At 37.9% G+C, this 17,699-nt stretch overlaps 1 protein-coding gene across 8 annotated transcripts in view; it reads left to right on the top strand.

Moving 5' to 3' along the window:
• Nucleotides 1-12,255, top strand: part of PACSIN2 (protein kinase C and casein kinase substrate in neurons 2) — a 65,135-nt gene extending 52,880 nt beyond the window's left edge. For 4 of the 8 annotated variants that reach the window (XM_037388655.1, XM_037388652.1, XM_037388653.1 and 1 more), the window contains 6 exons: nucleotides 1,857-1,977; nucleotides 2,823-2,828; nucleotides 3,968-4,092; nucleotides 4,760-4,876; nucleotides 5,842-6,038; nucleotides 10,432-12,255. In XM_037388655.1, coding sequence (XP_037244552.1) covers nucleotides 1,857-1,977; nucleotides 2,823-2,828; nucleotides 3,968-4,092; nucleotides 4,760-4,876; nucleotides 5,842-6,038; nucleotides 10,432-10,544 — 679 coding nt within the window. In that variant the 3' untranslated portion in view covers nucleotides 10,545-12,255. The remainder of the gene's footprint in view (nucleotides 1-1,856; nucleotides 1,978-2,822; nucleotides 2,829-3,967; nucleotides 4,093-4,759; nucleotides 4,877-5,841; nucleotides 6,039-10,431) is intronic. The other 4 variants (XM_037388656.1, XM_037388658.1, XM_037388659.1 and 1 more) reach the window with 4 other exon arrangements.
• Nucleotides 12,256-17,699: the final 5,444 nt, after the last annotated feature.

Genomic DNA, 17,699 nt, shown 5'->3' with positions numbered 1-17,699 from the left:
AAGGACCAAGTGGGCTCCTAGCTGGTTTCTCATTTCTGTTCCTTCTTCTGCTAGTGATAAAACTCTTATGGTGGTCTAACCAGTGGAGTTAAGGAGCTGATCAAGGTAACCTGGGGCAGAAAGAATCTAGTTTAGTTTTAACCCTGATCAGTGTTCCCATTTGACTTGCTATACAGTCACATGAATGTTAGTGCTGGCGTAAGTGAAGTGGGTGACATAAGGGCAAGAACAAATACAGAGCAAGCAGTAGGTAAGGGCAAGATCACTTATTTTAGCATCACTACCACTTCAGGTTGCTTCAAAGTTCTTACAGAACTGCTGTGGAGGATAGGTTCTTTTTACTCTCAGAGTAGATAGAGAGGATTGCTGCCCGCCTGAATCCAACTTAAATCAGATTGAAAGAAACACAGAAGAGAAATAAGAAATAGTTGACTTAAAAGACAAGGTTAGAGGAAGACTACAGAAGATGACCAAGTGGAGGGCAATGATCTCCTTTTAAAATATTTGGAGGTTCAGGAGTGATGTCTTATGTAGTAAGTTAATAAGGTGCAAACAAGGAAAAGAACTACTAGGATGAAACCAGTGATAAAGCAACTGTAGCTGTTTATCTGTTCCATTACCTCTGCCTCTTTGAGTACACAGAGATAAAAAGTGTAGAATAAATCCCTAAAAGGAAGTGTGATTTCTAACTTAAGACTAATAATGCTGAAGAGCACAGTACAGAATGTATACCTGCCCTGTCGTCTACAGATGTAGACCTCCAGTTTATTGTTGATATAACTGATAGCTAGTGAGTCATTCAAAATTAATTATTCCCTTTCTCAAAATACATGCATTTCTATTGCTTAAATATATTCAAAGACCCACTGATGCAGGAAAAAACCCATACTGCATACATGTTAAAGCAGTCCAGTAATATATAGAAATTGAGAAATTTGTAAGTGTATTTTGAGAAAGTTTGACTCCTTGACAATGTAGCACTAATGAATTCTAAGTTTTGTGTGACTTGGTCTGGAAGGATTTTCCCGAATTCTCTCTAGCTTGAATAGAGACGAGCGGTTCTGTGTCTCTTACTTTAAGCCTTGTGGCTGTTGTGTTAAGACCTCTTTGTATTCAGAGTTCCATATTGCACTATAGAGGTTGGGGGTTTTTGTATGAAAGAATTATATTTGTTTTCAGTCTGTAGAGTGAATACATCAAGTGTACAGTCTAGGATCAGCGGATCAAAGTTGTATCTGCAACATGACATCTGTTCTGTAAAATACTTTATACTTACGAGAGATCAACTTTAACAAAAAACAATTAGACTAACGTATAAGTAAAAGTAGTGATGTTTTATAGGATTTGCTATTTTATAGAAATAATACAGTTAGTAAACCTGAAACAATAAAAGCAGTTAGCAGATATTATACCTGCGCAGGAAAATGTTTAACCCATTTAATGCTGCTTCAGGTTTGAGATCTTTATTGCAGTAGCAATTTATAGTTCTCATTGGATTAAGACAGGAGTTTTTGCAGATTGCTGTGGTCAGATCACAAAAACAGTTTCTACCATCTTGTAGAAAAGCTTTTAAATTCAAGAAACTTCAAGATTGGCATTCAGTAATTTAAATACATTCATATGTAAATCCTACATTTAATGACAGCCAATTAAGTTACTTTACACAAGAGTCATAATTCTAATACCTGGTAAATAAGGGTGTTTTAAGAAGACTGTTTTGCTGCAAGTTTTTTTTCAATTTTGTTGTGAACTTTAAAATACTCCTTTTTAATTTTATTTTTTTTTTTAAATCTGACTAGGGGATTTGTCATATTCCTAAATGTTATACTAAATTTTAAGACAAATTTGTTTTGCAGTTACAAAAATATCTACCGCGAACTGGAACAGAATATCAAAACAGCAGATGCTGTGGAAGACTTGCGGTGGTTTAGAGCTAATCAAGGTCCAGGGATGTCAATGAATTGGCCTCAGTTTGAGGTAAGGTCAGAGTACTTAAAACCCAGGCTTAGCTTGTCTATTTTTACTTCTTTGCTTTTTGTCATGCTCCTTTCTGGTGTAACTCTGAAATTCAAGCTTCTAGCAGTGAATTTTTTGTTTTTTACAAGCCATAGTAGTTTTCTTTTCTTGATTTCCGTTGGGCTCTCCTCATCCCCCAACTTTTGGAGGTGATTATATCAGACACATATTTAAAGATAAGAGGGGTAAACCAGAAAAATCTGTAGTGATATTTTTTATTATTATTATTATTAAAATTAAGTCATTAGTAACCCATGGTTTAGTTGAGATACCTCTGACACCTGTATATGTTATCCCATATGTCTGTCTTCTCCCGTTTGGTGTTAGACTTCAATTTGAATCTCCTTGGTGTTAGCAGATAATTAGTGTAGGCAGCAAAGACTTAGAAAAACTTCTGCTAACATAGCCTGCAAAAAACAAATAACAAAATTGATCAGTGCAGATCATGCTACCAGAGTAGAAATAGCTGGAATTGAGGTGAGTTTGACCAGAACCATGGGTTTAGTTGAGATCATTTCTAGACATTGAATTAATGGAGTGGAAGCATCAACTCTGGAGTGTTCACCGTTCCCCTTATTAACCATAATGGAATATATCACTCGTTTTTAAAATACAGAGTGACTTTAGAAGGTTTGAGGAAGAAAACTCGTAATAGTACTGCAGAATTTCTTTGCATGAAATGCTGAACTGCAGTTACATCTGTGTGGGGAAATTACTGTACTTTTTTGTAAAAGTTACGATTAACAGATTAAATACTATTATTACTATATTTCTAATTGATTTTTTCCTCATTTACATGCTACAAGGATGAGGTAAGTAAAAGAAAAAAAAAAAGTAGTGATCAAATGAATATGAAATCGCATTATAAACTGCAAATATGCTTAGGTCAGTGGTCCTTAAGCTATGGTAGCCCAGAAATCCAATACGTATTTGTACAAAGTTAAAATAATGAGATATCTCTGAAAAGTTGGCTAGAAATCACTTCTCTGACAGCCGTGCTACATGTATAAACCAGCGGTAATAGCAACTCAAAAAATCTTTGTATCCTGTTAAAGATACTTCTCTCTAATGCTATCTTTTGTATAGCAAACTATCTCCTGACTGGTTTTTTTACTTTTAAGGCTTCTGAGATGAAATATGTCTCAGCATATAGGATACCTGCTTGCATCCAGTTTGTTCTCTGTTGGTTCTTGCTTTAATGCAGTATGCAGCTTAGCCTGACTCGATAGGTAGAAATTGTGTTTAGGTATCATCATGCCTGTCCATCTGCCTTCTGAAACATCTGAATGGTTCCAAACATCAAGGAGCGGATACTTCACAAATGGCATCATGAGTCTCATCAACAGTTGTGTTATTTGAGCCTGAACTTTTATGGATGGCTTTTAAAGACAATAAATTTCACTAAATTGAGAGTGAAGTACTGGAAGGGCTCAAATCTTAGGGACAGGAAAAATGATATACAATGAATTTAAAAATTGGCTTCTTCATAGGTCATTGTTGGAGCCCTTCATGAGAAGTAAGCCCTGTATTAGATTATAATACCTTTTTAAATTAAGTTTAAGGTTTACCTTTTTAAACCAGATGTCTTGGCATTATTTGAAACAGCGAAACCTCAGTAAAACTTCTAAAGAGCTGCACTGACCAGCTCCTTTAATTTCTCCAGTTGTCTGCCAGATGTCTGGTATTTTAAGTCTTTTCAAGGTGTTTTCAAGGTAAATGCGAAGCAGAGACGTACAGGTAACCTCTGGATTTTGCAAGTTGCACAAATATGTTTGCATTGCTAGGGTAGGAACTAGATGAGAACTATAACTGAAACAGAGTAACTTATCTTTTTAATAATTATTTGTGCTGTTGTATGTATAGATGCATGTTCCAGGCTGAGTCTGAAATTCAAATGTGGTAACTATTTGTTTAATTAAATTTGTCAATCATGTTTTGCATTCATTGATAGGAGTGGTCTGCAGATCTGAATCGCACTCTCAGTAGAAGAGAAAAAAAGAAGGCTTCTGATGGAGTGACTCTGACTGGTATTAATCAGACGGGAGATCAAGTTTCACAGCCTAACAAACATAGCAGGTATTTTTTTTTTTCATGCCTAAAAAGACTAATTGGAAAGGATTGTTATCTTCAAGTGCACTAAGCTCCATGAGATCAAAAAGTCACTGTCCAATGAAATGTTAATTATCTGTGAGCATTTTTAGTGATGTGTTTCTGCAGCTCACGATATTTTGGGAATTATTCTCCATTTTACAGTTCTCTTTCCATTGGGAGTTAAAAGAAACTAAACTCCATGAGAAACTGAACTTCCTGTAGCTAATCTGGTAGCTAGTCTGTTGCTATCTTCCCGTCTCTGAAAATGACAATTATACTTCAAAATCTTAGCTTGCATAATCTTTAGTCACTTCAGAATCCTGGATGTGATTAATACAAAACTGTTAACATCAGCTGCTTCAGAAAGGACTGAAACTGGCTAGAAAAATTGTTCTGCCTTTTACTGTAGCAGGCAGTAAGAAAAAGAAACTATGGCCCATGAAAGATGCTCTGATTCTGGAGGAACGTGAGACTTCCCAAACTTACTTGGGTCTTATGCTACACTTGATAGATATTTGGGGTTTTGTTTGTTTGGGTTTTTTTTCTGGCTGGAGAAGGGGTCTGCTAAGAAACTGCTTGGTGGGACACCAATGACAGTGTTCCACTCTTAAACAGATAGGGTTGCCATAATGCTCTTTCTTTTCCGAATTAGCAGTCTTAGTGTCCAGAGTAACACAGTGCAGTCAGTACAATCAAGTTACAATCCCTTTGAAGATGAAGAAGATACTGGGAGTACTGTCAGTGAAAAGGAGGACAATAAGATCAAAAAGTTGGTGAAATGTTGTTTTTTGTTTTCACACTTGCACTTTCTCTATCTAGGGTTTTCTATTTTTGGTTTCTATAACGCGGTGCCGGTCAGTGCATGAAGTCCTTTTAAGCGGTTATGTAAGCGACACCGTAACCTAACTTCTCTTCCCTAACAGATGCCTTATCTGTTGCCTTGATGTTTGGTTTGAAACTACTGGGGTTACTGGCAGTTGCTAACGGAACTGCTGTGCTTTTTTCCTTCCTTTACCAGTCCTACAAAATGTTAAAACTGATGGGTTTTTCTAGTGAAACTGCTCCTGGAGCTTTACTGCTCTGTGTGTTTTTGCTGAATAAATTTGCCTTTACAATTGCTTTCTTTTTATTTAGGACTTTCTCAAACAGCTGCCTGTTACTTCAATATACACACTAAGGATGTCATACCACTCTCTTAAATGGCATGTGCATGCTCAACAGTGAACTTTTCTTTAAATTATCAAGTTGTTGATATATAGTGGAGTTTGTTTATGGGTGGATTGCAACATATAAAAAGTGTTGAAAGCTGTTGTAGAGGTGCATAGAAATTTGGAAGGAAGGTTCTCCAAAGCAATTTAAATGTCTTATCCTAATCCAGATAGTTCCTCTCATCTACTACCTGCATACCTTTTACCTTTCTAGAGGAAATAATCCCATGGATTATGTAGATTTCTTGACAGGAGTTTTTGGAGTTAGAGGGGAGGTTGTCTTTGATATCTTTTTTTTTTTTTTTTTTTTTTTTTCCTTTTTCTAACTTTGTTACTGTATTGCAAGAATGCTTTTTTTTTTAATGAGGCTTTGTCAGCTAAAGATAGGTGAGAAGATACCAGAAATAAAGTTTCAAAACTGGACCTTAGGGTGGAATTTAAGCTTTATTAAGGGAACTGATATCTTAGTGGTATTTCTAGTTCCTATTTTAAGAGCTGAAAAGAATAATTTAAAAATGGTTTTCAGTGTTAGCAGCTATGAAAAAAACCAAAGCTACCCTACAGACTGGTCTGATGAAGAGTCCAACAACCCCTTCTCTTCCACTGATGCAAATGGAGACACCAATCCATTTGATGAAGACAGCTCTCCTGCAATGGAGGTGAGAGTACGTGCACTCTATGACTATGAGGGCCAAGAGCAAGATGAGCTCAGTTTTAAAGCTGGTAAGTTTACAGCATTCACTTAAAATTTTACTCAAAAGAAAGTGGGGGGTGGCAGTTTTTCTCTACAGCTTTTATTTTCTGAAATCACCTGTTTCTCTGAACATACATCTCCACTTTACAGGATCCTGTCTAATTCTCATCCTTCCTGACAGGGGTGACAGGGGCACTTCTTAGTATCCTCTGTTAGGAAGCACTGAGTTCTAGTCTGTTTGGAATGTGTTGGGATGCATCTGTTTGGCATATTCCTTTCTTACTGTCTTATGTTAAACAAAGTAAGATGCAGAATTGATAATCCTGTCTCCTCCTTTTCTTAGTTGGTGACGGTAACAGCTGCTGCTTTTAGCCACCTGGAAATGCCAACCCTACAAAGTTGTTTTTTTAAAGGAAAGGACTACAGCAGCTACTCTTAAAACAGTATCTAACCAACTGATACTCTTTCTGTTTAAACCGGAAGCATCTCTTTTATGGCAAATTTTCTTCCAGTGCTAACTTCTCTAAGGTTGAAAACATAGCCATGGACAGATAAAACATCCTATGAGGGGAGATGTATACTAAGTGTACCCTAATATAATGCAAGATAAAAAAAACAGATAAAGACTGTTATTGTGCTTAACATACACTGAAGGGGAAAGGAAAGAGAGAGGAAAAAATTTCCCTTAAGCCATAAACCCTGTTCTTTACCTCATTGCTATAGGAGTTGAGAGAACAGAACAGAGGCAACTGACAGGCGAGACCCGTGCTGCATCTCCACATAAGTAGTTGGCACAAGGGTATGATGGCTGCACCCTATGGGTGCTGCTGCCTCCAGTTTGCCTGGGCCAGTTCCACCAGCTGTTGTGTGCAAGCGAGTGCTTGCTCAGCCCCCCGAAGTTGGAGACTTTGTTTCTCATAATCTGGCCAGTCCAGAGGCAGCACCATCTAGTGAGGAAAGGTGAAGTCTACACCCTGCCCATGTGTTGAGCTCTGATTTCAGAAAAGGTTTCTACTGTCTTGCCCAGGACTGCATGTGAAAAGTTTACCAACCAGGAATTCCAGAATAAGATTGCATGAACAGTTAAGCAAAAGCAAACAGAACTTCAGTTTGTGCAAATGAGATTGCCTATCTCATTGGTCTTGTCTCTTTTCCTGTTTACTTGTCATTTACTCCCTTCTTCTGTAACGACTGACTGGAGGAAAAACAGTATTCAAGTGTTGAAACCAAGTTTGACAAAACTTTTGCTTCTACTTCCCTTTCAGCTGGGATTTGTAAGAAATATGCTGCTTCTACATCATCATGCTATGGGTCTTGGATGTTATGGCTGAAAGTTAATACAGTAAACAAGTCAATGATGTACCTAATCAATGACCTGCCAGACTTCCATTCAGCTTATGGAGAAAGGTGGTGCTTAGAACAGTGTATTTCCAGGTCATATTCTAAGCACAGTTTGTGTTTTTTAAACCAAAAAAGCCCCGCAACTCAGGTGACAGTGCTCCCTCCTTTTTTAGTAGTGAAACCTCAACGCACCTGACTTCTTCCTTGTAGGGAAGTATTGTAGCCTTCCAGAGAGAAGGAATGGATTGGTTTGTCCATTAATAACTTTGCTGAATTGTGCCCTGACAGAAGGACAGTATTAACAAAACATCTGGAGCTTTCTCAGGAATGCAGCAGTTGAAATTATTCTTCATTCTGGAGACTTTAACTGCTTTTTTTTTTTTTTTTTTTCTCTTCTGAGCAGAGGAAGCATGCTAATCCTCTTGCAATATATGTATTGTACCTGTGAAGCAGCAGGGTGGCATTCCAAGGGTTTACAGTAATGAGCCTTTCAGTGGCAAAACTCTGCGGTGTTTATACACACAGATGCAATGGTTAAATACAGTTAGGTGTTCGGGGCTCAGCACCAGCTGTGTGACTTGCATTGAACCAAGTGGTTCTCAGTGTGAGGTCTGTAGAAACAAAGTGCAGGAAGCATGAACTGTGAGATGTACGTAGGCTTAGCTTAAAAATAGCTTTTGTTTGAAGCTATCCACCTTTGAAGGAGGAGCATTAAAGTATGTTATAACACCAAATTACATGATTGTATCAATAGTCGTAAAGGGATGACATGCTAGACTATGAATCCCGTAACAGAAGATGAATTATAGAATGGCTACTGTCAAACTTAGCTTTTAGGCAGAAGTATTAATGTGACTAGTTTTACACTGAACGTACAAATGACTAAGGAAGAAACCTCACCAGGTCATGCAGGAGCCAATTTAAAATGTACTCACCCCTATGCTCCTATGTAGGCTATGCCCAGACTCCTAAGCAGCTGTCAACAGAGGATTAATGCATTTTGGGGATCAATGTAAATGTATGTGGATATTCTGAGATGGGATTTCCTTGGGTATTCAAAGAATTCGCCTACGAAGTTTTTGTGATCACTTTTAGGGACATGCTGTAGAATATATGCTCTGCATAGTGTCCATTAAATGTACTTTAATACATGAAATGTCTTTTTATTAGTGGAGTACTTTATACATCTGGTAGGTTTTTTTCTTGGCAAACAACTGTGGGAGGCTTCCAAAGGTGAAGAATAAGTTTGTTTATTTGTATCTATGAGAGGTTTTATAATTGTTTAACAGGATGGAACATAACCATCTACCATATGTATAGCTCACATTACTGTATCTCTGTCGTGGCTGAGAATAAATAGCTACAGTAAACGTAGACAATGCAATATTGTCAAAATGTGTTATTGTATATGCTATCTTTATCGCAGTTGTTAGACTGTCTGCATTGCAACTGTTGTGCAAATGACACTTAAAAGTGGTAATATTTTCATAGACCTCCAAGACCACTGAGTTTCCAAGTCCGAGCTGTTCATGCAAGTGCAGTTGCGTTGAGGCTTATTGTTAACACAGCGGGGCTTTTTGATAGCCCTCTTTCAAGATTTCACTCTTTGTTCACTTCATAGAAGTGGTGGGAAGTCTTGGAATCGTACACTCACTCATTCTGCAGCACTAGAAATGGTGGAAAAATCTGTAAAATGTGTCCGTAAGCCAGTTACAGTCCAAAGTGCCAAACATTTGTTCATGATGTTCTTTTATTAGTTATCTGGTAAACTTAGAAGCTAAAGGAGATGGGGCTTTAACCTTTTTTATCTAACAGAGGAGCTATAGAAGATGGATGTCTTGTGAAGATGTAATACAAAGCTTGTCCATTGCTACCAAAGAATTTATAGTCCCTAGGCTAGTTCATGTTCTCCTATGATGATATGAATGATACCGGTACTCTGTATATATTTATAGCCATTTGGGACTGTATTAAGTGGTAGTGTCTTCAGCATGTATTTCCTATTGCTAACTAAGATGAAACACAGATCAGTTTTACCTAGGGAAATAATTTGACACAAATGAGTTGTACATGAGGAAATAATTGTTACTCAGTGTGGCCTTTCTTACCCGGCTGAGATGGACATTCATTTGCTCATGTACAGGATCTTGGAGCCAGCAGACTCTCTAATGCCAAATTATTTCCTGAGGACGTAGAAGATTAGATGTGCATGACAGTCAGGATGAGGTTATGTTATAGTTCATAAGTGTTTGAATGGATAATCAGTGTTGGCTTTTGCTGTGTAAGTTAGGAAGCGAATTCTGAGTTACTTTTTCTGGAGCTACAGCTGTACATCAGCTTCCAACAACATACAGCTAGAGCAGTAAAAAGGGAAGTTAAATCCCAATCCTTACATTTCTTAAAAAGGTGAGGAGAGGGAGGGAGATGTAACCAAGTATGAGGTGGAAGATTCCTTTAAATCTTTCTGCGTCACAACCTAGTAGTGGTAGACTGAAAAGCTGCAAGTATAATTGAAGAGAATTTTACTGCCACGTCTTAATTTTTGTAGCATTTTCCTCCTTACGTTCCACAAACTCTTCAGAAAAGTATATATTGACAGTAAGCCTAACAAAACATCTATTTCACTTTCACTGACATTTTGTTGAGGGTCATAAATGTAGGATTATTCTACTTGTTTAGAGGTAGTTGTACTAGTCACAACTATCTGTGTACACCCTCTTTAGATTTAAGGGAGTCTTTGATCTTGTAGTGAAATAACACTGTGTAATTTCAAAAGTATGCATTCTTTATTGTGCTTTAAAAAATGCTATGACCTTTTTGAAATGCCACCAATGTCATGTTTTAATTTCAAAGTACCTTGCTTTTTCCTATTTTCTTGAAATTGGGGGCCTTTCATCCCATATGCTAATTTGTAAGTGGTATTCTTAGTATTGAAAGCATGAAGAGCAAAGAAGGGAAGGTTTCTACTGGGGCCTGGGCTGGGGAGGGGAAGAAAAGTGGCCGCCTAGATAACTGTCATGTTATCCTTCTGTTGTAACTTAAAAAGATTACAGTTTGTTAACAATGTTCCTTCTTTTTAAGGGGATGAGTTAACTAAAATGGAGAATGAAGATGAGCAGGGTTGGTGCAAAGGACGTCTGGACAATGGACAAGTTGGTCTATACCCAGCAAACTATGTAGAACCGATCCAGTGACAAAGGACAAAGTTAATACAGAAGTGTTACAAAAGCTCTGCAGGCCTGTACAGTATATATTTAAATTGAGAGAAAGATGAATGATGTATAGTGTGTATATATTTTAATGAAAAGGCGAGAGCTTGATACTGAGATTATGGTGATTTAAAGACAAAAGTTTGAATGAGTAATTTGACATTGTTCTCACAACTTGTGCACAATGCAAAGGAAAGGGGCTAGGTTGAAAAAATAGTATTATAGGAAAAATACTTTTTAAGTTTTTCTTCCCACATGTCTGTTATTGTGAATCCTAAACATTTTTGCATTTTCTATGCTTGTGCCTCATCCTACCCTAGGTATGTGGCTTATGCTCACTTTTGTTTAATCAGTTATTTTAAGTGACCTTCAGTAAGTTGCAACTTGAATTTTAAAGATTATTATAGTTAATTTTCTATTTGTTCTTAGCAATATATGAAAGATGCAGTATTTTTTTATTTAAATGCTATGTAGTTAAGCACCTTTTTGTATGCTTGGATTTATCAATTAATACTTAAATTATGACATAGATTTAGTCATCAGTTGACTGAATGAATACTCTTTCCATGTTGTAGTAATCTTTCTATGTTGTCAGCATGGCTTGAAGTTGTAAAACAAATACTGTATTTAATATCTGTTACAGAAGGTTATATGTAGCAGAGATATCTGCAGGTGTCATGGGTTGGGATTCTATTATGAATGTTGCTTATGTGGTTTGACACTTAAACTGAGAGTTTTCCATCTAGATCTTAAATGGCACTCAAAAGAAAGATAAATTATGCATAAACCCCAGAATAGTAGCTATTTCCAGCACATGTTTGCATGGGGAAAAAAAAAAATTAATCTCCTTTAAACTGCTAATGATTTTTGGGTGATTTGAAATGTTAGATCTGTGAAGGCTAATTTTTTTGAACAGAGAAGACTGTAAAATAGACTAAATGCTTTTTATTAAGAGCCTATCTATGTTGTGTATATGTACATATAATTTGATATTCCAAAATATAAAAAGCATGGCTATTAGTTACCAAGCCTTTTGATGTCAATAAGATTTAGCCTGTTTTAAGAGTTTAAATTATAGGTATATTTAAATCTGCTCTCCTGCCATATTCATTACTGTACCATTGACAATGTATTCCGTGATTAGATTTTCAGAAGTACAGTAAATACACTAACATACTCAAAATCAGTATTTGTGGATCAGAATATAACTAGCTTTAGTCCTTATGTGGATTATTGTAGCAGAACACTGTAAAATCTACATTTGTTTGCAGTTACAACTCGGGCATCTGTAATCATATTAAATAGTATGCTTTTGTGACACTTAAAACTGGGTTGTAAAATTACAGCAGATTTGTGCTTAAAAAACCCTAAGTATCAGGTAAGTAGATATGCTGTTTTAGGAAGCTACACTGTAATGAGGTTAATAAATCTATTTTGAGGTAATTATAAAACACTGTTGGTAATCTTGGACTTCATTGTTTGCTTTTTGAGCTTTAGATATATTTAGCCATCATTTTCAATGAATCAAAATGTGCAAGCTTAGAAAGTGGATGTATGTATATGTCTGTCAAGGAAAACATACCAACGTAATTGTTCATCCACAGGACAGTTACTGAAATTGTCAGGAATTACTGATTTGGGTCTATATTGTAAAATATTTTAGAAAACAATAAAATCTGTTAATCTCTTAAATACACAGAATGTACCTTTTACTGTTTCAACGTATGTGAAAATAGTCTTAAACAAATAATCTGTGCATTTCATTGCAATTCAAGGTGACAAAATCAGCATTGTTTAAAAGAGCCATAAGGAGGAGTAATGACATCAGTGGCATTGTGCCGTTAACAAAAAAGGGGAGGTGCAGTGCACGGGGGCTCTTGACAAGGCATTCCAGTGAAATGTTTATGGAAGAAAAGGAGACCATTTATTTCATGGGTATGCAGAATTTACTGTGGTGTTGCTTTCTGTGGTGTAGTCAAATCTGGTGTAGCTTGATAGTATCTGAATCTTTTCTGCCTTTTGTGAGTTTTCATGTTGCCTGATGGTAATTAATGTAGTAGTGTATGTTATGGCTTGCTGAAAGTTTTATCTTGTCTCCCCCATCAATGTGGCATCTTTTAATCTAATTGAAGTACTAGTTCTTTATGCTGGATGTGCAGTTTGGTGAAGGCATCACAGAATACAAGTGGGAGGGACCAAGGGAGGTCTCTCGTCCAGCGTCCTGTTTAAAGCACAGTCAGCTCTGCGTTCAGACCAGACTGCTCAAGCCTTTGAGCTAACCTGGAAAACTTCCAAAGACTGATTTCATAACCTCTCTGTTCAAACTCTGACAATGCTTAATTATAATATTTTTCCCCCCATTTTATTTGCAGTTAGAACATGCCCTGTTGCAATTTATGTAATTGTGTGTCATTCTGCTGTGCTTGGATGGAGCCTAGCTTTGTTGTTTTGGTAGCCTCCTTGTAGATGCCGGAAAGCTGCTGTTGGGACCCCCAGACTAATCTCTTCTCCAGGCTGAACAAGCCCCGTTCCCACAGCCTCTTCACAGAGCAAGTGCTCCACCGCCCTGACATCCCTCCGCTGCACTTGTGCAGGTTTATCAGCATGTGGTACTGAGTGCAGGTGGGGAGGGTGTCCAAGACTGGACAAAGTCTTCCATAGTACTGAGTAGCAGAAGATAATGGCAAACCTACTTTAAAACATTTTAAAAATAATGAAGTATTTTTATTTGACTGCTAACAGGTATAAGCAATAGGCTGTTTTTAAGTGTGTGATACTCTAGTACTTCATGTCAATGAGAACTTTGGGAAACAGACTTGGATTTGGTCAAATAAAAACAACTAGTTTTATCTCATTTTGGATGGGCAGCTGTTCACCTTGCACAGATTAATTCAGTTGAGGATTTTGCTTTAAGAACACTGATCTTATCTCATTATCTAGTATATACAGTTTTCGTATACTTATCACAGCCAAATTTAGAATGAGAATGCAAGGGACTTCTGGAGGTTACCTAGCCCAGCCAGGGGACCTCAGAGCAGGTCCAGTTAGAGCAGGTTGTCCAGGGCTTGTCCAGTCAAGTCTTGAACATCTCCAGTGACGAAGAGTCCACCACCTCTCTGAGCAACCTCTTCTAGTTGTTCATCACTTTCAAGGCGAGGAATTTTTTTCTTACATGTATCAGAATTTCTCATGTTTCCTCTTGTACTTCACTTGTGCACCTTTTAAAAGTCTGGCACCATCTTCCCTACACTTTTCCATTAGGGAGCTTCAGCGTGGTGTGCTGTGGGCCACCTTTACTGCAAGGACATGCTGCTGATTAATGTTGCTTGCTCAGATACCCAGGTCTTTTTCTGTAGAGCTTCCTTTTATCTTGTCGGTATGCAGCCTGACCAGCTGAGATGGAGTCACTGCGCAGGTACAGGATGCTGCATTTGCCTTTGGAGTTCATGAGGTTCCTACACCCATTTCTCCAGTTTCACCCATTGCTCCCTCTGAGCAGTGTCCCTCTATAATCTCTAATTTGGTATCATTTGCAGGCTTGTTGAGAGCGCATTCTGTCCCATCATCCGGGTTATAAAGGCATTAAGTAACTTGGCCCTGGTATCCATCCCTTGGGATATCAGTTGGGTTTTATATGCCCAAGCACAGTCCTTTGAACCTGGCAGTCCAATTTTCTATCTGGTCTATTTAGTCACTGGTTTGGCTGTAAGGATACTACGTGAGGCTGAGTCAAAAGCTTTGCTACAGTTGGTAAAGGTGAATAATGAAGCCTGTTGAGCAACAGTAGAGAAATTCTCCTTGTGAGTTTATCTGAGGTTTAAGCAGCTATATATCGCTTTCATAGGATTAAACTTAAAGGTATAGGAGAATATGATTTTCAGAACAAAATTTCTCTCCATCTTGTCCCTTCTATTTCCTTTAAAAATCTGAAAGGAAGTAGTATCTTTCAAAACTCACTGGTGTACACTTGCTCGTACTGATTGAGCTACCTGAACATTGTTGTAGCCTTGAGCATGTGTCAACCTTACAGCATGAAAATACTTGCCATTTTCATAACATTTCTTGAATTCTTTGAAAACACAGTGCCTTGTTTCATCAAAACTGTTTACTTTTTATTTGGGATAGAATCATAGACTCATCTAGGTTCGAAAAGACCTTTTAACATCATCAAATCCAGCTGTTAACCCAGCACTGCCAAGTCTACCAATAAACCATGTCCCCTAAGTGCCACATCTACATGCCTCTTAAGAGCCACCATCTGTGGAGGTATTTATTGCCCTGGGCATCCTGTTTCAATGTTTGACAACCCTTTTGGCGAAGAATTTTTTCCTAATATCCAATCTAAACCTCCCCTGGTGCAACTTGAGTCCTATGGCTTGTTCCTTGGGAGGAAAGACTGACACCTACCTCGCTACAACCTCTGTAAAACAAAGAAAAGGGATAGGATAGAGAATGGTGTAGTGAAGGTTGGATATCCAGCAGCAGTACCTCTTGGTTTCCTGGAGCTGCCTCTGCTTCAAAAAATAACTTTAAGATGACATAATATTTTTCCAGCCTTTCTGATTTGGCAAAAAGTTGTTCATTCACCCCACAACAACAGGAAGCTTGGTAACATGGCTGAAAGCGTATCTAGTGGTCAATTTTAAGAGCTGCAGATTCTGTTCCTGAAATGAAAGAATAAAGGTAATCCCAGTTTTACTAGAATTCTTTTACTTCCTTATTTTGTTTGAACTAAACCAGCAATTTCAGAACCTGAGAAGGGTTGTGTGGTAATTACCATGGTAGATAATAACTTCAATGTGTTTGATACCTAGCAGTTTACCTGCTAATGCTCAGTATGTATATCAGCCTGCTTTACTTGCTTTCTCCTGTTAGAAATTCAGATTTCTGTGTGATAGTGTATTAATCCTTTAGCACAAAATTTCACAAATACTTCAGGTGCTTCTCGAACCTTCCATTCAGGGGAGAGTACCTACATCTGAAAGTTCTACTGCACACCTGTCCACATTTCAGAAGGTGTAACCTCTAAGAATGACTATGGTCAGTCAGGTGAGGTCTGTGCCAGCAGGGTGTAGTGGGTGCCTTGGGAAGAGTGTAGGAACAGGATGACACACAGTGATACTGCAGCTGTATTATTTTTGGCTTTCAGCAGTCTGTGTCTTTGGTCATATGAAATTAAGAAAAAATTAATTCTTTTTTCATCATTTTGAAAATTCAGTTCACTGTTTTGGCAATAACTGAACATCACACTACTTTTCATACAGATCTAAATGAAGGAGTTTAGGAAAGAGAACTTATGATCAGTTCCAGAAAGAGAACCAGTAATGTTAGTTCTTGGTAGTAGCTAGTTCTGACCCCATTAGAGAGGTTCAGACTGTATTTTTATTCAGCATTTGACTTTGAAATTCTCTTGTTTCATCTGGTCAGTCAGTACTGTACAACATGCTTTTGCAGCTGTTTTCCACTTCTGTGATCGTAAGTAATTATCAAACTGCCACCTTTCTACTTACCCTTTTTGTAGATAAATATTCAAATCTGTAAGTCCAAGCATGAATCCCTCTGGGACACACACTGGTAACCTCCCACTTCTTATTACTGTAGTCAGTAACTGATGTGTTAAATGATAATTTCCTTTATTTTATGACAGTTTACTTCAACTTTTATGAGGGACATTAGCAAGAATTTTTGAAAATCCAAGTCACCTGTTAACCTCAGCTCGATCACCTGTGTGACCCATGAAACCCCTAACCCTGTGAGGTAAACAACCATATCAATTGTGAAGTACTACAATGATAGTTATTTCTAGAATCCATATGCAGAAAACACTGAGATTTGATAGCCTTGGCATAGATGAAATGCTATCATCTCACAAATGTAGGTGGGTTTTGCAATGGGATGCTACTTCTAGCTGTAGCTTTGCAAGTTCCTTGCATTGGTAATACAAATGGCTTACCTAAACACAACTATTTAGTGTGCAGAGGGGCTGTCTGCAAATTCCAGTATGGTAACTTTAGCTTTGTACCAGGCAGTGTTGAGATGTAGACGCTTTCGAGAGTGGAAAGCTCCAAGAAACCTCACCTGTTTGAAGCGGTTATGCTTCTTGATGTTATCAGTACAAACAATGCATTTGTACTAAACAGAAATGTGTTACTGATGTGTTGGACTGGTTTCAACTGGTTTTTAGCATAGTTCTTAAACTTCATTTCCATATGGTGGGAGTAGGCGTCTGGATGCTTGATCTGACTGTTCTAGAGAATAGATTTTCTTTATGGATTATTACTGGAATGATACATGTCTGGGACTATGTTATGTCTTGGAGGATATCATTTGCAGAGGGAAGCTGGCCTGAAACTTCTTGAGCTACAACTGTACGAGGCAATAGTTTTTCCTTATGCACAATATAGCTGTGAGCAATGACAAATCTTGCTCAGTGTGTCCAAGTTTTCTGAAGGGCATCAAACACAATTCACACTTATCCTCTGGCTCTAATGGAACCTTTGGGGCACTGGGAGGGGTAAACAAAGATCTATCTAGCATGACCTAGGACTATACGTGTATTTTATCTTTTCTCAGCAGCAGTGTGAGGAGAAAGCAAACAACAGGGGCTTGATAATAACTGGAGAACAGCACTAATAGAATTTGACAGAATTAATAAGCTTTGAAGGTTGGAAATGGCAGCAAATATTTTGGAGCTGTGAGACAGTAGATGGCCACTGAACCTCTAATTCCACACAACTCCATGCAGGTGTAAGTGCCTATTTCTGGTTATCAACTCAGCCAAAAAAGACTTGGAGAACAGACAGTTCTCCAGGGATCATCCTGAATGGTTATCCTTCTTTGTATTTGTACATCCTGTTGGAACTATCCTGCAAGATCCAGAAGCCTGAGACTTCTGTTGTGGCAGCTGGATAGGTGAGAGTAGGAGAAAGCACTGGAAAAGGTTATTTTGCTTGTGCCACATAAGCGTACAGAGTAGTTCTGGCACCCAAAAATTGGGTGTCGACAAAATATTACAGGGAGAGCCCATGTATTTCAGGCCTAACCTGGCTGTGCAGAGGGAGGGGGCATTAGCACAGAATCATTCAGGGAGGAGGGGTCTCAAAATGTCTCCAGTCCAATCTCCTGCGCCAAGTGGGGTCA

The sequence above is a fragment of the Falco rusticolus genome, chromosome 5 (assembly GCF_015220075.1).
Source record: "Falco rusticolus isolate bFalRus1 chromosome 5, bFalRus1.pri, whole genome shotgun sequence".
Classification (NCBI taxonomy): domain Eukaryota; kingdom Metazoa; phylum Chordata; class Aves; order Falconiformes; family Falconidae; genus Falco; species Falco rusticolus.
This window is presented reverse-complemented; position numbering and strand designations above follow the sequence as displayed.